The sequence below is a fragment of the Zonotrichia leucophrys genome, chromosome 12, assembly GCF_028769735.1.
Source record: "Zonotrichia leucophrys gambelii isolate GWCS_2022_RI chromosome 12, RI_Zleu_2.0, whole genome shotgun sequence".
Taxonomy (NCBI): Eukaryota; Metazoa; Chordata; class Aves; order Passeriformes; family Passerellidae; genus Zonotrichia; species Zonotrichia leucophrys.
Window position 1 is genome coordinate 8538017 of NC_088182.1, and position 20632 is coordinate 8558648.

The following is a 20632-nucleotide window of genomic DNA, read 5'->3' on the forward strand; positions in this document are numbered from 1 at the left end:
AATGCTCCAGGTTACTTTCTGGTCTCCAGATAATGTTCTCTATTTATTGCTGTGTGATCCTGGCTGAAAATAGGATCTGAGAGTGGTGAAACCGTTCTGTTTGCATAGCAGGCATTACTTGTCATGGAGCTTTGGGGTGTGCAAAGCACTCAATATTAGCAGGCTGAGGATGGGATGAACATTTATGGTGAAATTCAAGGTACAGATTGCATTCAGCTGTGAATTATCTCCTATCAAAAAGCTGTAGATCATATGACTTAAATTTAGCTTATATGAAAGACACACAGGTTCAGAAAAGAAGCTATAATATAGAAAGCATCTGTAAGAAAAACCTCTAGGGCTTTATCAGTGTATTCTAGACTAAAGATTCATTTCTGTTACCTGAAAGTTTTCTTGCATTTTATATAACTACAGATAAGTTAGATTTAAAATTTTTATTATCTGGAAGAATCTTTTTTTCTCTCTGATATTGAAAGTACTTCTGAACAGATTTACCTGTCCTGGATATTCAGGTGACATTTTGGATACCAGACATCCAAATTCTTTCATTCTTAAAAGCCTTAACTATGCACTGACTGTCTTTGTTCATGCTAAAAGATTATTAAGAAGGTTATTGAGGAAAATACCAGTTAAGAATACTTTTATCCACTATTAGTAAAGGTACTTTTGGTGAACTGCTCCATTGAACTTTGAAAAGTCCAGTTGTTAAGCAAACTCCAGCTGACCTCATTCCACCTCAAGTTAAGTACAAGTCTTCAGAAATATAATAAAAATGTGAATTGCTGTTATCTTGAAGGCAACAATTCAGAAGTCAGAAGATTATACATTTGAAAGAAAAAATGTCACATCTGACAGAAAGATATTTCCATGTTATTGTTGGAGGGAATAAGAGTGATTTATTCTTACTTTCTCCACTTCACACAGGTGAAGATTACCCCAGTGCTGAAGAAGATGAGCAAGTTTTGACTCTTTTGTATGATCCATTTCTGAACTGTTACTTTGACCTGAATTCTGGGAAATGCTATGAATTGGCATAGTCAGAACATCAGAGGGTATTATTTTGTATTCATAGTATCTTCTAACTTCTTGCAAAATCTGACTGAGCCATATAATTTATTATATAACTTGAAACTTAAATTAAACAATAGTTTTGCAAGCAAATTAATATATTTGGCAAGCAGTGTCTTATTTTTATAGCTTTGTATTAAACCATAATGCAGTGGAAGATCACATAGCATAAAAGTTCTTTGTGTCTAAGACAGTTATTTGCTAGTCTAATTTATTTCCAATATTCACAGCTTCCATATGAAAACAAATGAAGCTGAATCAAGAAGGTTGGTGGTGTTTATGTGTAAATCATGGTTTTACTCAAATTAAAAAAAAATTCCTTGTTTGCTGTGTATTTTGTGAGGTGCTGAGGGTATCAGCTGTAACAGCACAGGGCTGAGGAGTGGGGAGGGGTTGGTCCAACACTCCAAAAGTGAATTCTTGTGCCAGGTAAGGCAGGGAGGTGTTTGTGATTCCTGTGGGAAGCTGGGCTGGGACGGCAGGTCCAACTTGTTTGTGTGAGCTTGCAATAAAATAATGCAATTAACACACATTGGGTCTCAGTGCAGTTTTCAGTGAGGGCCCTAAGTTCCAACTTGGAATTTTAAAATTTCCTGCATCACTGTGGATTTTGCTTTTATGGTATGTAAAATAAGTCTACACAAAGAATACAGATAAAGAGCACAAAGATCACAGAGAAAGAATACAGATAAAGAGCAGAACATATGCAGCATTTGCAAATGAAATCACAATATAAAATAGCGTGCATGTATTTTATTTGTTTTATATATTCATGGATTTATTACTGTGCATGGATAGTGTGTAGTGTTCTTTGATCTAAAATCCAGTTAACCTGACCCTGATGTTTCTGGCAGCTGCTCAGCTCCAAGCTGTGCCCAACACTGCCAGCCCCAGAGCAGGAGCAGTGCTGCTTGCCAAGAGCATCCCCCCCAGCAGGACACTTGTCTAAAGGGTAAATAAATCACTGAAACACCAGCTGCCAGCATAGGAGAAAAGCTGTTGCTTGGGAGTTGTCCATGACACAAGAAGTCCAAGGAGTTTTGTTTTAATGGAGTTGAGTCAGTGAAACAGCTCTGGAGCCCCCAGTCCAGTACATAACATTTCCTGAAGGGAATGTGAAAGTCACATGGCAAAAGTGATCTATAGGCATTGCTGGTCATTCTTGTTCTAAGTTTCTACTTGATTATATCCACTGCTATCCCACTGTAATTATTTTCAAGCTGACTACTCAGTGAATTTTTAAGAATAATGTATTTGAATGTCATAAAGTGAGCTTAGTAAGCTCAGTGCAAGTGATTTAAAATTATATGCCTGTAAATTATATGTAATTGTAGATTCCAGTTAATGAATATCCTAGAATCAATTGAAAATGCAGTTGTTAATAGTGGCTTGGCGTAAGATCAGATTGTGTATTTGGCTCTGTGGCAGGTACAAACACATCATCACAAATTGATTCAAGGAAGAGTAGCACTGAAATCCACAGGAAGACAGATACTGCACTGATATAATTTACTTACCCTGCCTTAGCCAGGAAGATTTGTACTGTTCTTGCTAATGCCCTAATCAGTTTAAAAGTTCAATGAAATCATAATTTTGACTTTCAAAAATCAGATGCTGGCTTGTACATACTTGTGCATATCTCTGGCCATTTTAGCATCATTTAGTGATCAGGACCACACTCCCTCTGCGTGTGGCAAGGGTATTTAAAACATGTCATTAATTTTCTTTCATAGCCACATATCTCACAGGAGAGGTTGGGTGTTCCAGGGCACCACTGTGAGTCCAGACTGGGTCCCTGATGCAGCTGAGGTTGCCACTCCTTGGGAGAACAGACCCCAGCTAAATGCTGGCTGCAATCAGGGGATTGTCTGTCAGGGGAATTGTCTGCCAGGGCCTGTCTGGGTGGGTGTGCTCGTCCTGGCACTCACTCACCTGTCACACACAGAAGGGCACCAGTAAGGGTCGCGGACATATTTTATGAAATATCCTTTTGCTAGGATCTTTTCTCCTGAGAAGCTGAGGCCTCAGAAATGAAATGTAAACAATGGTTATCTGCTGCTGTGGAATGCAAGAGGTGCATCTTTGATTGGTCTCATGTGGTTGTTTTTAATTGATGGCCAATCACAGTCCAGCTGTCTCAGACCCTCTGGTCAGTCACAAGATTTTGTCATCATTCCATTCCTCTCCTTTGCTAGCCTTCTGATGAAATCCTTTCTCCTATTCTTTTAGTATAGTTCTAATATATAATTTTCTTTTAATATAATAAATATCATAAAATAATAAATCAGCCTTCTGAAACATGGAGTCAAGATTCTCATCTCTTCCCTCGTCCTGGGACTCCTGCAAACACCACCACCAGTAGGCACCCAAAGCTTGGGCAAAAGGGAGACTCCACACTCTTATCCCTGCCTGTAATGAGCTAAGGAGGCAGGTGAGGACTGACAGTAGGTTTAGGGTGAGTCTGTTGTTCCCAGTTCACAGTCAAGCACAAATAGGATCTGTTTTCTTCCCATTAGCACAGTAGTATTTTACAAGTAAGCAGCTGTAACCTGCTTTTCAAGATCAGCAGTTTGGGATCCTTGCCCTTTGTGTTCTAGTTAGCAGCTTTACGTCTCCAGCACCAGGGGGATTGATTGCCACCAGGCTGTGAACAACAGCTCTGCCTGGAGCAGCACCAGAGGCTCACAAGGGCTCTGAGTTCTGCTCACAATGTTTTTCTTAATCATCATCCTGTGAACCTCAAACTAAAGCACTGCTGACACACAGCAGGGGCTTTGTTGAGCCAATTTGTCAAAGCCAGCAGTTATGGCAAGTGATGAGGAACACAGAGATTTGCTCTTAGCAGTCATGGGCAACGGTTGAGGCCATGAGAATCACAGTTTTCACTAGAGCAGGCTTTCCAACAGGTAAAAGTACCTGTGTCTGGGCATAAAGATTCATAAATGAAACTGCAGGGATTTATTTCTACAAACTGGCATCAGTTATGAATTTTGGGAACAGAAATTTTGAAATGCAGTAAATTTCAGTGAGGTTTCAATAATGTTCCTTGGACCTGCATTAAAAATAGAGGAGTTATCTTGGTGGAGCTGCTGGAGTCAGCAGATCACAAGTCAACCAATTGGTCTCCCAGGCCTTTCTATGTTCCTCACACATGTGAGATGTAACTGATACCTTTGCTTTGTTTCTGCTTGCTAAGAAACAGTCAACCAGCTTTCAGATAGCTCAGGAATAAGAAGAAACCTTTAAAATACAATTTATTGCTTTAAAACACAGCCCAGAGCAGTGTGTTTCTGGAATGTTGCTGGAATGATTCTCCTCATCTCTCATTCTTTTTGTCTTAGGTCCATCCAGCATGGTTTTGTCCAAAGTCCAGCCAGGTTTCAGCCCTCAGGTGTGTGTGAGAGCAGCAGCACTGAGGTGCAGATCACTGAGCCTGGTACCTTGTGCTCCACCTGGGCTCCTCCGAGCTGCCCTGAGATTTCACACTCTTGCACCCAAGTGTTGTCTGTGCCTGAGCCTCATTGTGCCAAACAAAGAACACACCCTGTCCTAAGGAGCTTACAGTAAGAAATCAATATTGATTTTTCTCCTCTGCTGCCTGGGTTACTAGGTGAGAAAATATGAAAAGTCCTGCTGTATTATTCACATATTCTTCTGCCATCAAGCATTCTGTTCAGAGACTCATCCTCTAAACACTGAGTCAAGTGGCAAGGATACACAGGCTGGAAAATCCTAGAAAATAATTTTGCATAATGCATTTCATATTCAATTTTTTTTTTCCATAAGGTTTTTCCTTTTTTTCAAAGGGTTTAATTTTTAAGCAATGGGCTACATGTAAAATGAAAAGACAATCCAGTCTTTCCTATGTGATATTGCTGATAATCACTGCTTTTCTCATGGTTACTATAGAAACTTGGCATCCTTATCTGCCACCTTTTTTGGCATCTTGAAAAAAACTATTTAAATTCACTTCCCTGATAAACTGAACGCTTGGCTTGACGATACCCACGGGAATATGTAAGTGTAACAACAATATTTGTCATTTCTTCTTATTTGGTGTTTAACTTGCTCATTAGCAGCTGCAGAGGCATTTCTGATGGGATGTTCAGGGATCCTGCTGCAGGCACTGTCAGCAGCACAAATGCAGAGTCCTGGATGAAACCCAGGAGCAGCCACGAGCTCCCAGGGCTCACATGCATCAGCCCAGGGTGCCAAGACCTGAGCAGGATTTTGCTCCTGTCACACCCCTCTAAAAGCAGCTCTGTTTCCAAGTCTGACAGTTTTCAAGCACACAAATAATCTGTGAGCATTAAACTGCATGGTAAGAGTGGTTATGAAAGTTCCTCTGGTAAATCAGTGGTGAGTCAACACTTGTGATGCTTTTAATCCCTTTCCAAGCCTCATCCAGTCTGCATGGCTGATGAGAGTGGGCTTGGGCTGGGGATGCTGAGGAGCTGAGAGACATTTCTGGAGGTGAGCACAAGGCCAGTGCAAGCCCCAGGCCTCCCAGCACCAGAATTATGCTTGTAACCAAGGCTGTTTTTTGTAGTTCCATCAAAATGTGGCCCAGATGGGTCTCTCTGCTTACACAGCCCCTGCACTGGTGTCCTTCAAGGCGTCTCACAGGAATCCCCTCAGCACTGGGGGAGAAAGGAGATGTCAGCCCTGGGCAGCTGCTCTGGCTCCCAGCCCTCAGCACGAGGGTCCAGCGAGCAGGGGGTGATCAGCCCTGCATCTTCAGCACATCTCAGGGTTCAATTTGTTACCGTGTTCTTTCACCAGGAGTTCTGAAGAACAGGCAGGTTTGAAAGATTACAGAAATCGGTTACAAAACAGCAGAAGAAAAATGCTTTAAGAGTCATTAAATAAAATGCAATTTTACTTTTGCATTGTGGCTGGAGTGCTCCTGGGGACTAACACTGAGTTCTCATCCCAGTCCTCACAGGTATCCTCACCTGGCCTCTGCCAGAGAAGAGGTTCAGGCTATGCCAGTGGTGGGTTCTCTGCACTGACCCACAGAGCAACAGTAAAACTCTTTTCATAAAGAAACCCAGCTAGGCTCCCAGTGCAAACTGCTAGTGCACTTCAAAAGACGTTTACATTACTCTGCTTAGGGGGTTCTTTGATGAAAAAGTTTATTATTGGATGATTGTGCATTTTATCTGCATGGGAGACCAAAAAACCTGAGGTCACAGAAATTACTGACGTTGTTTTAGAGCACTGCATATTTATTAGACCATCTGCTGCTGCAGCACTCAAGGCAGAAACCTCCACACAGGCAATCTATTCCCAGCTACTGTTCTACCACCTGATGTGCAAAATATCAAAGCTCTGGATGCATTTATTACAGCACCGAGTAATTTTCTAATGAATACATAAAGCTCAGCAAACATCCCGTGCAGGAGTTTCCTGTGCATTAGGCTGCTGTTTTCTCACTGGGGCTTGAGAGGAGCCTCTGAGGAGGAATAGCATTGTGCCAAAGCTCTGAGATGTTAGTGGGGTAAAATTGAGTCATCCAACTGTGTGCCATGGCAGAGAACCTGGGTGCTGAGAGCCTGGCAGCTCAGGGTGCCAGGGATACGTTGCAGGGCCCTTGCTGTGCATCACACCTCATTTAACAGGATCTATAAATCCTCTTGTGCCAATAGAAGGAAGTGTCTGTCAGTCTGTCCGTCTGCAAGGTGCTCCAAGGACTTTTACTGACATCTCCTGTTAATTTCCAGCTCATAAGCAAACCAGCCCACAGCAGGTTCTGAGACACCCAGGACAGGAGTGCCAGCTCACATGGATCCACCATCCCATCTCCTGCTGCCACTTCCCCTCCAGAGCCACCTAAGAGCTACACACACACAGACAGAAGGTATTTTAGGTATTTAAGGTATTTATACCTTCCTCCAAGTGAAACAGGGGGTTTGATATCACTTTGTGCACTGATCACACTGAAGGTCATCGTGGGAACACTTTGCCACTGTTGCAGGTTAATGATGCATTGTTTAAATGGGAATGAGCTGTCTGTAGTCAAATTTACAGCTGGATTTAGCACTGAGTGCCAGGCAGAGCCCAGCTGCTGAGCCAGGTGCCTGTGGCAGGGAGCTGCACCAGCCCTGCTGTGCCTGCAGCCCCACGCCCTGGGCCCTGCCTTTTCCCATTCCCACAGCCTTCCTCCTCCCTGGGCTCTGCTGGCCCCATCCATGGGCACCCTGAGCCCAGAAAACCCTGGTGGCACCCATTTGTGGGGCTCTGCATAAAAACCCAGTGAAATAAGGATAAGGGTGCTAATTCATGAATTTGCTTTCCCTTCCTGGTCCTCTGACACCTCCAGCTCTGCAGCCCTCTCAGCAATAAACTCAGCGCCAGGAGATTAAAATGTACAACTACGTGACACCTTATAAACCACATAAATATGGACTGGCAAGGCCCTGTAACAATGAAGGATTTTGCACAAAATGTTCAGGCACTAATTCAGTCTCAAGGCTCTCTTTCCACTGCAGTGGGTATGCAGTGCCATTATGAAAACTTGACTGAATTATAACCCTTTATTCTTCTAGGGCACCTTTTTTTTCTATCTTCACAAGGCTTTGTTTTGATCCAATCATGAAAATAAAGAACATTAGAAATACAAATTCGCTTGGTGATAGATTTGTTTTCCCTGGAAAAACGTGTTATATGCTAGGAAAACATCTATTAACTTGTAGTTTATTTTAAAGCTAATGGATAATTATTATTCTGTGGAAATTTTTTTCCCAGGGAAGAGTTTAGTTTGCTGAATGGTCCCTTTCCATTTGCAGCACTGATGTTTCTTTTCCCCTGCATTAACACGTTACCAGATGTTATCAGAATGAATGGCTGTGCTCTTGGCTTTGAATTTTTCTTTCACATTTTTGACAATTGTTTTTTATATCTCGCATAAATCACTGTAACACATGATGAAGTAAAGCAGATTCAATGCCTGTGAAGAGTTAAGACACTGTTTCTCCTTTATGCAACAGCCTGTAACTATATTTTAAAGCAGTTAAAATCTTTTATGAAGCACATTGGCACATTTGTGTAGCTGGATCACTGAGCACACTCTAACAGCCCTTAAGAGCTCTCTCACAGTGTCAGGTAAATCCTTTTTAACCCATGGTTCATTGGCCACAGTGGTGCTGGATGATGCCAATCCCCCCTGGGCAGGGGGACACCAGCTGCCACATCACCATGGACATTCCCAAAGTTCCTCTGGAAAAACCAATCCAGATGCTGCAGATCATCACTGCTTCCTTCCATAGGGAATCCAAGCTGGAGACAGGACACCGTTTGCAGTGGTTGGTGAGTGGGACAGCCCATGGCCAAGCAGACAGGAGCCCCCTGATCCTGGTGGAAGGAGCTCCTGGAAAAGCCCCAATCTTGTGTGGGATGAGGAGCAGGAGCCTTCATCCCAAAGGGTCAGTCCTGGGGGAGCAGGAGGTGACACCTGGTGCTTGGGGACATTTGTGGCTGCAAGCAGCTCAATGGCACCCAATCTGCACACCCCAAACACACAGGGCACCCCTGTGCAGTGCAATCTGCACTCAGGGTGGGTGGACGGGGGTTATTCTGCTCCTTTCATGAGCTGATTTATGACTTGTTTACTTGTATGCTTCACCCACACTGCTATTGGTGTAATTAAACCTTGTTAAACTGCTCAGGCCCCCCTCAGGCGTGTGTTGTAACACATTTTTCCCCCCCAAAAACCATAATTATTGTGTAGGGGGAGGGAAAACCTGGGTGGTGAGGAAGGGAGTCAGGCCAGCTTGCGTGCAATAAATACCTGTTTAGCAGGCAGAGGATGTTTAGTCCTAAATCAGATTGTGCATTAAAAGTGGAAATTGCTGAGATTGGTGTTTACCTGTGAAACCAAAATTACTTCATGGAGAAAATAATTACAGATGCAGGCTCTCTAAGAAAGCAGTTTTGAGCCTTTATTAAATAGTTAAAATCAAGATGCTGCTGTGAAGCTCAGCATCAGCACATTGTGTGAGGGCTGGCTGGGAGGGGTCTGTGAGCTGTGTGTTGTGCACACCCCACTGAGCTCTATGCCACAGTTTGCAATGTTTTTCTAGGAGATAACAAGTCCCATGAAGTAATATTAAATCAGGTGAAACAGGGCGCAGGGGAGGTGTTTTAGTACCAGAAAAGGCTGATGAGTTCAGGGAATTATTAGGGAAAAATGAACTTTATATTAATAATAGTCATCTATTAGCTGTAACAAGACAGCAAACACCCTAATGAGGGAGCACAGAGGCACAGAGCTCACCAGGGCTGCAGTGCCTGTTCCAGAGGAGCCCCTGCCTCTAAAGCAGCTTCAGTTCAGTGCTGGATTCACTGAGGGCCTCTCTGGCGAAGGAGATCCAGTGGTCACTGCCAGGAGGGTCTCTCCAGATGTGGTCCCACAGCTGGGGCTGGGTGGGTGGGAAAAGAATGTCACATATAACAGAGAATAAACAATCTGGAAGACCAGAGCCAAAGAATCCCGACTCCTTCTTCCATCTCGGGGCTGGGAAAAAGAGACTTTCTAACACCTCGGGGTCATCTCAAGCACAGAAACCCTGAGCCTTGCTGTCACCTGGAGCTGCTGTGGACACTTTGAATACTTTGCAAATTCTCAGGCATCTCCTTTGGCAAGTGAGGAAGGCAACTCCAGCCTCTCACTCATCAAATCCCTCAGCCTGCTCGTCTCAACCAGGAGTAAAGGCTAAATAAACACATCTAAACAACTGAAAAGCACGTCAACATCCAACTTCAAAATAAAATGCAGTCAAGTGTGAAATTATACCTTTTATTCCATAAATCTTCAGCAAGCAGCACAGTTCTATAGCTTGTATCATGCTTTAATACTGGCAGAATTTAACACACCATGCAAAGCCCCATAAGGTAATTACATTTCATCTCAACAAAGCAACAAAATCCCAGCTCATTCAATCCCCGCCATCTGAGGAGGGATTATAGACAATTCAGCACATGTTGATTTTTCCTGGTGATAAATCCAAAGCAGGTGACCAATGAAATGTGAGTGTGGGCTCCCAAGGCAGCTGATTTACAGGGGAAAATAGAGATGTTATTTGCTGTCCTTCAAGGCAGCGTCACCCTGCTTTCTGAATCTTCCTGAGCTTTATCCTCCACCTAAAAGAAGCTTAAAATGTAAAACTTAACCTTGAACAGACCATTTTGGCACTTGGCAATTGCCCCTGTGCAAGGTGTTTACATGCTTCACAGCAGATTCCTATCCAGCTTTAAAAGAGTTATTTAATTTTGCAATAAGTGAGGTTGTATGACTGATGATGGAGATGATATAGAAAGCCAGGAGAAGACACTCACAGCCCCACATCCTGTAACACCAACCATCAGTCTCCAGAGGTTTGGGCATTCCAGACCCACAGGCCAGGCTGGAAATATTTGTCATCAGAGCATGTGTTGGTTGCCCTTCTGCCAAACCAAGGGTATCTCTGTATACAACAAACCACAATTAATTTAACTAATTTATCTATTAACTGGCCTGAAATAAAGCCTCCAAACTTTAATTAGCCCTCTGTGATTAAATGCAATTAAAACCCTTAAAGCAAGTCAACAAGGACTGCAGGCACTGTCATTCCCCAAGCCAGCACAAAGCTACAAACACACACAGGATAACTGAGGGTGAGGACAAAAGCATCGTTCCCCAGGCACAAAGTAACATGACTTTCTGTAATCCCTTACCCAGTCTCTGCAACAAGACAAGACCTTGGAAAGAAGACAGGACACAGAGGCCTCCTGAGGGATGGGGTGAGAGGCTTAAAAGTCCTAAAAGGGGAGAGGAATGCAATTGCCTGCCATGATGGGTGCTGTTGCACCAGCCCAGATAATGATGATGCCCCTCAGCAGCCCTGGCAGTGATGGGGTTCAGTGACAGCACAGACACAAGGGAAATTTGATGGGACACTTTTTCCTCTTTACTCGTTTCTTGTGCCTTGTTTACTTGCATCTGAACCAGTCTGTGATCAATGCTGCACAGTGATGGGAAACAGTGGGGGAAAGCCATGACAGCTTCCCGGCACTTGGTGCTGTTGTATAAAACTGAAGGCAGGCAATGCAGAAATTACTTGCACAAGCCTTTCCACGCTTTTTCAGCTGATACACCTCATGAATGCAGCTCAGTTCCTAGCTCCTTCCAAAAACACCAAAGACTTGAAGTGGTGCATGCAATTGTGTTGCCATAGTTGAGTCTTGTGCGTGGAGAGGGCAGAGGGAAACCACCACAATTTCCAAGACAGAGGGAATGGCACTGGGCAGTGGCAGCACAGAGGATTAGATTGAGCAAAGAATCACCTGAACACAGAGTGGTCTTGGTGGAAGACATAAAATTAGATGGGAAATTTTTATATCAAAAAGTTCACAACCTTTCTAGGAGGTGATGAGCAGTGGAAAACCAAAATGAGGGAAAATACTGCAAGGCGAGCACTAGAAAGATTGCATAGGGCAAAGAATTTGGTAATTTTATCATCAATTATGATGAAATAGGAAGACAAAAGTAGAAAGGGCAACGAGAAACCAGGAAATGTCACTGAGGTGGGGGACAGCAAGGAGGTGAGCAGCAAGCAAGGAAAAAAATCAGATCTCTAAATATAAACCACATCCCGGTCCCTTGTTCCAGCTGTGGTCATTTCTCTTGCCCTTTAGACTTTTTGAAAAGCTGATCCCAAGCTGTAACTTGAACAGCCCCAAATCCTCCCTGCTAATGGCAGCTGTATTCAGAATTGTGCTCTGTAGTGTAGGAGGAGCTGCAATAGGCACCCTGTGGCTCCCCAGCCAGCACAGCTCAGAGCGAGCACGGCGCCAGGAAAAACCCAGCAGGTGCAGGAGAGCTCCCTGAGTTATTTCCTATTCTCTGTCTGGCAGTAAAGACACAGCTACACCGGGTGGTAACTCTTAGCAGATGGTGACTTTTTAAAGTTGATTGCTGTATAAATGATACTTTCTGAGTTTGTTCGTTTTAATTCAGATTCTCAGTAGTGTGTTCAAATGTCAGAGAGCATCATATTTCTATCTTTTATTTCCTTTGTGAGCAGAAATCTTCTTTAAGAAGTCTAGGAATTACAGCTTGGGAGAGAAGATAGACTCCCTCGATGAAAGTGATCTACTTTACAAATGTTACAGAATACTATAAAAACAGGAGATGCAAAAAGCCCCACTGGCTTTGTTCTCAGTGGAGAGTTTGAATTTCTATTGCGCTTTTAAAGAGACATTTTGTCTGCACTGTAATGTTTTATTGGATCTGTGAGGTCCATTAGCAGCACAAAAGCAGGATTTCCTCTGCTGGCAGCACAGGGAGGGTGGGGAGATGGGGTGGAAGACATCAAATTCATTTACTACTGCAGGTAAATAATAACAGGACAAGTGAATGAGAATCTTATTCACCCCCCAAGCTGGGGTGCCCAGACCCCCATATCCTGCTCTGCTGTAACCAACCAGCAGCTCTGGCCGGCCCCATGTGCAGGACTGTCATGTGCTCCTTTGAATATTTGCTTTTCAATGACACAGACACACCAGAACTGGCCACAAACAAACACCCCATGACCCAGCACTAAGGTCCATCACCTGATGATGTCAGTACTCTGAAAAAAATGGAGGTGACAAATGGATGAAGCACCTGTGTGATTTGCACTACTGCCACCCCCTGCCACCACAAGACAGCCCCTGCCCGTGTCCCCAGCTTGGGAGAGATGCACCAGACCATCACAGGTGCCACTGTGGCAAACTGGGGACATTCAAAGGGCTCTGGTAGCTCACTCATCTGCCCTCTGCACTGCACCTCCCCTCAGAGCCTGTGTCTCAGCCCATTTATTTATTGCACCTCATTGGCAAAAAAAGGAAAGACATCCCCTGGCCAGAGGGAAATGTCCCAATTAAAGAGCAAACGATGCAGTAAAACAGCAGAGCATTCTTGAGAGCCGTGGTAAAAGCGGCCACCTCTTGTCCTCAATTTATGCTGCTCCCATCACCCTGGGCATTATATTTGTGCTGACAAGGATCAGTTTAACCCCTGCCTGCAATCTAATAAAAAGCTGGCATGGTGCAAGCATGCATAATCTTTCTTCAGTGTCCTAGAATGGATGCAATAAAAAACTGCTGCTGCTGCTCGATGGTCACAGCCACTGCCTGGAATAAATAACTCCCTGTCTGAAGCCAGCAGTGGGAAGGGTTTTGGACCAGAGGTTTTTCAGACCCTCATCTCTTTATAGAACTTTATAATCATGGGGTTGTTTAGGTCAGAAAAACCTCCTAACATCATCAAGTCCAACTGTTCCACCAGCACTGCCCAGTTCACCACTAAACCATGACCCATGAGCCACATCTACACATCTTTTAAATCCCTCCAGTGACTCATCCTGCTCCCTGGTCAGCCTGTTCCAATGCTTGACAACCCTTTTGGTGAAGAAATTGTTCCTAATATCCAATCTAGTACTCCCCCATACAGCTTGAGTTCACTTCCTCTTGTCCTGTTGCTCATTACCTGGGAGGAGAGACTGACCCCCACCTGGGAACAATCTTCTTTCAGGGGGCTTTTGGGAGCAGTAAGGACCTTCCTGAGTCTCCTTCCCTGTGGGCTGAGCCCCCCAGGTCCAGCTTAGCCCCCCAGCACATCTCTCTGGGCTGAGCCCCCCAGGTCCAGCTTGGCACCCCAGCACATCTGTGAGTGCAGCACATGCCTGGTGGCATTCAGCCACTCACCACCCCTCAGTTTGTACCAGGGGCAAAGCAAAAAGTCCCAAAGGCCTTGTGCCATCGACAAACAGCAGATTCTTGCCCCTCTCATCATTAATTGAGCAAGCCAGCACAGCAGAGCTGGCATTACGCTCTGCTACCCTTTGTAATGAAATCACTGCTGGGCGCAAGAAACAAATTCAGCGATATGATACTAATAGGGTTAGAAATTTCCCATGCAAATATTAATAATTTATATCTACATGCCTTTTTTTTTTTTTTAATACTGCTTTCAGTCTGTAGCAAGGGAGTGCTGAGGTCTACCAGCCTCTTGTCTGGGGAAGGTGCAGGTGTTAACCTGGAGACAGAGGCCCCCAACACGATTTCACCAGGGGCTCAAATTAGCATTTGGAATCATGTCCTGGCCTATTTCAAAAAGGAGACAATCCTTAAACAGGAGCACTTCTTTCATGGACCAACGAGCACCAGGAGATGGATGTTGAGCCTTGGTGTGCCCAGGGCCCTTCCCACAGACATCTTTGCAACCCCTGCACCAAGAGCCAGAGCTGCTGATGCCCCTGCAGGAGCCCAGGGTGCAGTGAGCTGTGGCCCAGCTGCCACAGAACACACCAAGCAGCCACCAGAATCTTGAGGTAGCTGGCAGCAAAAGGAGCAACCTTTGTGGTACAAAGTCAGAGGGATTTAGGGACTAAGGAGACGACATTTTATTTTAGAAGTAGGGAAGGATTTGTGTTGAATGTCCTTTTTTTCAGTATTAAAAAATGTCTCTGAAAGGAAGGGCAGTGACTGGGAACCTGCAGGGCTGAAAGAGAAGCTAATTCCCTCAGACAAGCATAATTGCTTCAATTCAGAATGGTAAAAATGTGGAATTAGGAATAATCAATGGCTGTTTATGATCTGTGTCTATACTGTGAATTCAGCTAATACGGAGTAATTACGCCGCGCTAATTCCTGGTATTTGTCATCGCTCTGTTGCAGAGGAGTCCTGCAGAACAATAAAAGCAGATTGGCTGTGCTGGGCGCACAGACCAGGGGCTGGGCACGGCACGGGATAATTTCTGTATATTCTGGTTTAATATAACAGCGGCTGTGAGTTCCCTGGTTCCCTTTCCGCGCAGCAACGCAGCCGGGGCTGGGCGCTGGGATGCGCTGCACAACAGCACCCCCGGCAGCCGGCACACCGACCATCCATCCCTGCCGGCCACACAGCTCCTGCTGCCTCGCCCTCCTGCCCGGGATTGTTATTTCAGCCCTCTTTAAACTCTGTCCTCACGCAACCCCTCCCATCCGGCAGCAGGGAGCCGTGCCGGATGCTCGGTGACCCGCGGCACCGGGGATGTGTCACGGTGTGCCGGCATGATTCACTCGCTGTGTGCCCGGTGGAACAGCGCCGGTCCCGAGCTCTGCAGCAGGGCCAGAGCAGAGGCGAGCCCAGGGCGGGATTGCTCGGGGCAGGGTGAACAATCCCGCAGGTGGGAGGTGTGCCTGCAGGGACAGCCCTCCCTCTCACCCATGTGGCATGCGGGACTGCGGGCGGTGTTTAACACAAACACAGGAGGTACAGAGCGTTTCCTTGCCGAGGAGCTACACGTAACACCTGCTGGGCAGGAGCAAGCTGAAACCAAACACCCACTGTGCTTATCAGTGGCCAAACCTTTCCTAAAACAACTTGTCAACACTTTGTCCCAGTGAGCTCACTCCTGAAAAGCAGCTTTTCCTGGCACAGCAGAGCCCAACCAGGGATCTCTGGAGGAAACCTCCTTCCACATCCTGGGAGGGACAGTCCTGCAGCCACTTTCTTGGCACCAGTGTCCCAATGCTCCCACCACTCACTGAGGGTCAATGCACCCAGTGTTGGCACATGGAGCGAGGAGGAGGAGGAGGAGAGCAGCTCCTCACTCACCAGCTCGCTCCTGCTGGTCTACCAGAGTGCTGATCACAGTGCAGTGAGTTTGCACCACTGATTATTCATTCCCCAGTCTGGCAGCTTCTTGATACCACATCTATTATTTTTTTCGGGATTCCTCTTTTTCTATATCGTGCAGAACCCCTTGGGGAAGCCTGTGAATGAGGCTTGGTGCATTTAAATTGCACTGCACCAGTAAATTATTTGCTGAGTCAAAACTAAGCTGTTGCCCCACTCCCACTTGACACATTCCCTAATGTTAGGTGGGATTTAAAAGCCCATTTTTGCTGTGCGCCACAGTGGATGGGCAAAACCTGGGCTGCCACAGGATACAGAGATGGGACGTGAGGGCTCCCCACACCAGGGTGTGCTACAAGGAAAGCCCACAGCTCCCCATCCTTTCCTGTGGTTTCAGGGAAACATCTTGGATGAAATGTTCAGTTCCAGAGAGCAGAAGCATTTCACACACAATTTCATTGTTGGAAGTTCGTGGCTCTGCTGATGGTTTTTGCTCAGTTCTTCTGCAAGCAGCAGAAATGGCTCCATCTCCATGGAGGATTTGGCCTCAGGTCCCTTGAAGGAGGAGGGAAGCTCAGCATGGACCAGGCTCCATGGAACACTCCCCAGGGTGTTACAGTCCCCGTGCCCTGGGGCTGCTCCTGCAGGGCAGCAAGCAGGGGACACAGCAGGGACAGCGCTGGGCACTCCATGGCTTGGGGCACTTTGTTATTGAGCTGAGCTGGTTATTGCCAGCAGCTAAACAAACCAATAGGAGGGATATTTCCCCTGAGAGGCAGAAGGTTTTTGATTTAGACTGTGCTGTTTAAGCTCAGACTCTCACCACAGCTAGAATTTCCTTCCGAGGGCAATAATTATCCCAAGGCAGAGCCCAGGCTTTTCTGTGTGTTTGCTTTTCTGCTTCCTGTCTGGAACCCTGTTTGATTTAGAGGCTGTGATTTCCCCCAGAGTTCAGCTCCTCCTGCACCTCTTGCCCAGCACTGAGGACCAGAACTGGGGGGAAGCAAAGAAAAGCTGAGGGCACAGCTTTATACAGAGATCACCTTCAGGTTTTACACTAATTATCAGGAAACAGCAATGGTCCCACAGGGGCTCTGCTCCAGCCCTGTGCAAGCTGCAGTCCCAAAGGCAGCACTGTTTCTGCCAGCCCCACGACTCCTCCACTGGTTCTTGGATGAAAATTGCTTTAAAAGCTCCAAGAGAAGACGTTTGGTTCTTCTAAGTGGTAAGAATGGAAAAGAAAAAGGAAAGAAGGAATGGAAACACTTCTGTTCTTGGCTGCCAGGTAAATGAAGTGCAACTTTGGAAAAAATAGGGTCTCCCTAGTGCTAACTTCAGGAGTGATTCTTTCCTTCAGAACCATAATAACAACAATGATAAATGATTAAAAAGAAAACAGCCTAAATCTATACCTTGAGTTAACTCAGGACTCCTTTTGAGCTTGGGACTGTTGCTGGATAAATAAATGCTTATTTGGAAAAGGAACCTCCAGCTTCCTACAAATGACAGGCAGAGAAGCAGAACTCAGGGCCAGCCACACACCTGCAGCACAGCTGGGGGGAAATCCCGACAGATCAGGTTGTTCTGGTTTTATATAACTTTGGGGAACACCACTCCTGGCTTCATGCCCCCTGTTCCCATTGCAGCACCCCCGCCAGCCCAGTGTGCTGCTTCGGGGAAAGAGCAGAAAGTCAGGCTGCCCACCCTGGGAGAGGTTCCCAAAAAGGCGAGGGCCAAAGGGAAGCAAACCTGCGCAGGAAGCGCTGCTGGCCGCAGCAGTGAGTGAGTGCTCTGTTCTCCCTGCCGCGGGGAGATAAGGGGATAAGGAGATAAGGAGATCAGGCTCGGGGAGGTGCCAGGAGGGCTGGGCAGGCTGGGCAGGTGCCGAGCACATGGAGCCCCGGCTGGCCGGGACGTGCCAGCGCGCCCGGAGCCCGCCCGGACACTGAGCGGTGCGTGGGCTTGGCCCGTCCCCTTGTCCCCTGGAGCATCACTGAATAACGTGCTTGTCCTTGGACTTGCTGGCAGGTTAGGGGGCTGTCTGGGGGAGGTTTTAGTTGTTCTTCATCTCGTAGGAGAAGGGAGAGAAGGTGAAGGGGAAGCCCTGGGCATCCTTTCCGTGGGGCACAGCTGGGCTGGGTCATGGGCTGAGCTGAGATGGGCTGGAGTCAGCTCTGTGCTGTGCTGTGCTGTGCTGTGCTGTGCCGTGCTGTGCTGTGCCGTGCTGTGCCGTGCTGTGCTGTGCTGTGCTGGCCAGACCATCGTGGCCATGGATGAGTTTGCAGGGTGCTCACTCTGCAAATGTGGGGCTCGTCCAAGGTCAGGCTCCTGCTCAGGGCATTGTCTGTTTTCTCCTGCCCTGCTGAAAGGGTTGGTGTAGGGACCAGGTCTTGCTGCCCACACAGTGCCCGTTACTGAATTACCAGTTACAGAATTACTTCCTTTAATAAACTGATGGCATCATCTGGAATTCTGATAAACCAGGCTAGGTGGAAGGGTAGGAGGACGCAAGGTACCAAGAGCTTTCTGGTAGAAAGCAGCAAAACACCCCAGATAACTGAGGGCTCGTGCCAGGGCCAGTTCTGCCATGAGATGCCCTCTCCAGCCATTTGGTGGATGCAGAAGCTGGCCAAGCATTTTCATAAGCAAGAAAATTTATAAAGCTCTCTAGCAAACAGCAGCCTCCTATTGATCAACTCAGCAAAGTTCAGTCAGACTGATTCCTTTTGAGGCTGGCAATGGCACTGCAGCATCCTCCATTCCTGTGGTGATAAACCCTGAACACAGGGGGGATGTGCTCCCACCCTGCCAGTCCCTCCTGTGCACCCTGCATTCAGCTGTGCAGGAAATCCCTGGATTTTGGATGGGGCAAAACTTGACTCAGGGGCTGTGGGCATCTGGCAGTCACCCTTTTGGGGTTGCATCCCCACTCTGCACCAAAATGGTTTTGTTCACAGTCAGGGACCTGTTGGGAGAGAGACGGACCCGTGAGGCTCAAAAGCAGGGAGGAAAAAGAAGGAAGAAGAAAAGGCAGAATTTTGTGGGGAAGAGCAGTGAAGTTTTCCTGCAGCACCGAGGGAGAACAGGAACACTGGCCGGGTGCATCCGGGAAGGGCTCCCCGGGAGGGCAGGGGTCTGTCTGTGTGTCTGTCTGTCCGTCTGTTCCCCAGCAGCAGTGACTCAGCTCCGCCAAGCGGCGCTTCAGGCCAGAGCAGGCTGGGGTGGAGCTTTTCCTTTTCAACACTGAGAGCCGCTGTAACAATATTTGTCCAAGAACTTTCTTGTTCCCGAAATGTTTTTTTTAAGCAAACAAGTTTGAGGCTTTATTAGACAAATAACTCTGTTTAACACCTATCACAATTCCTTCTTTTCTCCCTCTCCTGCCAGCAGCTCTCTGGCAGATGCCAGAACACAGGTGCCTTTTATTCTGGCACAACGCGAGAAAGAAAAAAAGAATTATCGATGCAAACAATTAAAAAATAATATAATAGAAGTCCCAGGACAGGACCACTCTCTTGTAATGCAATCAGGCTCTAGGAATTTCAGCACCCAGGGACTCCACCCAATAAATTTTATCTGGGATTAAGGTGAAGATAAACAGCCCAAAGAAATATATTACTTCCCTAAAGCACTGGCATTTATTGTTTTATTTTTCCATTTCTCTTCCTCTGCGATGAAATCAATATGTGCAAAGAATAAAACCACAGCTTTGGTGAGGGGGAGGGCTGTGCAATGGGCCCCAGCGAGGCCAGTGTTCACTGCAGGACTGGGCACCCAACAGGGAAGGTTTTGCAAACCCAGTGGAGTTTTTCTCCACTCTATGTTCAAATCCCACCCCAGCTCTGAATCCTCACCAGATCCAGGCTCTGCTCAGTGGGCAGAGCACTTGTGGGGAAAACAGCAAGCTCCCAAGGCAAACCAATACCAATTTTGAAGTCTCCACAACTTGCCAAGGGGGATTGTGAGAAGTGGCCCCAAGTGGATTGTGATGGGGCCCCATTTCCCAGCCCCATCAACAGATCAGGCATGGGATGGGGAGCCAAAAATGGGAAGAGGGTCCCTGTGTTCATAAACTTCATGCTGAAAGGAGCAAATGGGAAGAACCTTGTGCTGCCCCTCCAGATCCAGCCACAGGCAATGTTTGTCCTCTAAAACCTTTAAACTGTCCTTTTTCAGGTCTGTGGATCTTATACCATGGGCTGGCTCATGCCAGCTCAGACACAAGCCCTGAAATCCATTCCAGAGTGGCTGTGCTGAGGGCTGGGGTGTGGGGAGGGCTTGTGGCATCACAGACCCCCTGTCACCTCCCTTGGGGACAGATTCCTGCTCACAGCCAGCCTTGTTCTGGGGGGAGCAGCTGCAGAGAGAGGGGAGATGCTGCTGGGAATCCAGAGTGCCCAGCTCATACACAAACCAAACCACTTTGTCTGGGTACAAGGGGGACACAAATCCCTCCCAAGGCTCCCCTTAATGCAGGTGGGCCAGTCTCCTTGGGGAGCTGGGAGCAGCTTTGGCAGACTGTCCTTGCTGCAGTGTCACAGCAGGTCTGGGGACAGCAGGGGAGTGACACAGGGAGGAATGCCAGGCTCCAGAAACCTCAGCTGAAACTGATGGGACTGCCTAAAAACCCCAGACAGTGATGCTGCAACCACCCCTGGGTGTAGGGAACCACAGGGAGGCTCTCCTCGGGGCACTGAGGGGGGACACAGCTCCATCCACAGCCAGGGTCAACAACACAGCCAGCCCTGGGAGGGGACCCACAGCAGGGCTGGGCAGGAGGAAAAGCTCTTCTCTCCTTCCTTGTGACGCAGCAGCCTGAAATCCACGTCCAGCCCAGCCCTGCTACAGCCCGCTGCTCCTATTTACCCTTCAAACAGGAAGAGCAACTCTCAGCACAGCTCATTGACAAATTCGCTGTCA

The 20632-nt window shown here is 46.9% G+C and overlaps 1 protein-coding gene across 2 annotated transcripts in view; it reads left to right on the forward strand.

The window, feature by feature from the left end:
- Positions 1-1037, forward strand: part of CFAP20DC (CFAP20 domain containing) — a 66651-nt gene extending 65614 nt beyond the window's left edge. The window contains exon 18 of one of the 2 annotated variants that reach the window (XM_064723853.1): positions 925-989. In XM_064723853.1, coding sequence (XP_064579923.1) covers positions 925-928 — 4 coding nt within the window. In that variant the 3' untranslated portion in view covers positions 929-989. Of the gene's footprint in view, positions 1-924 lie in introns of both variants that reach the window. The other variant, XM_064723857.1, reaches the window with a different exon arrangement.
- Positions 1038-20632: the final 19595 nt, after the last annotated feature.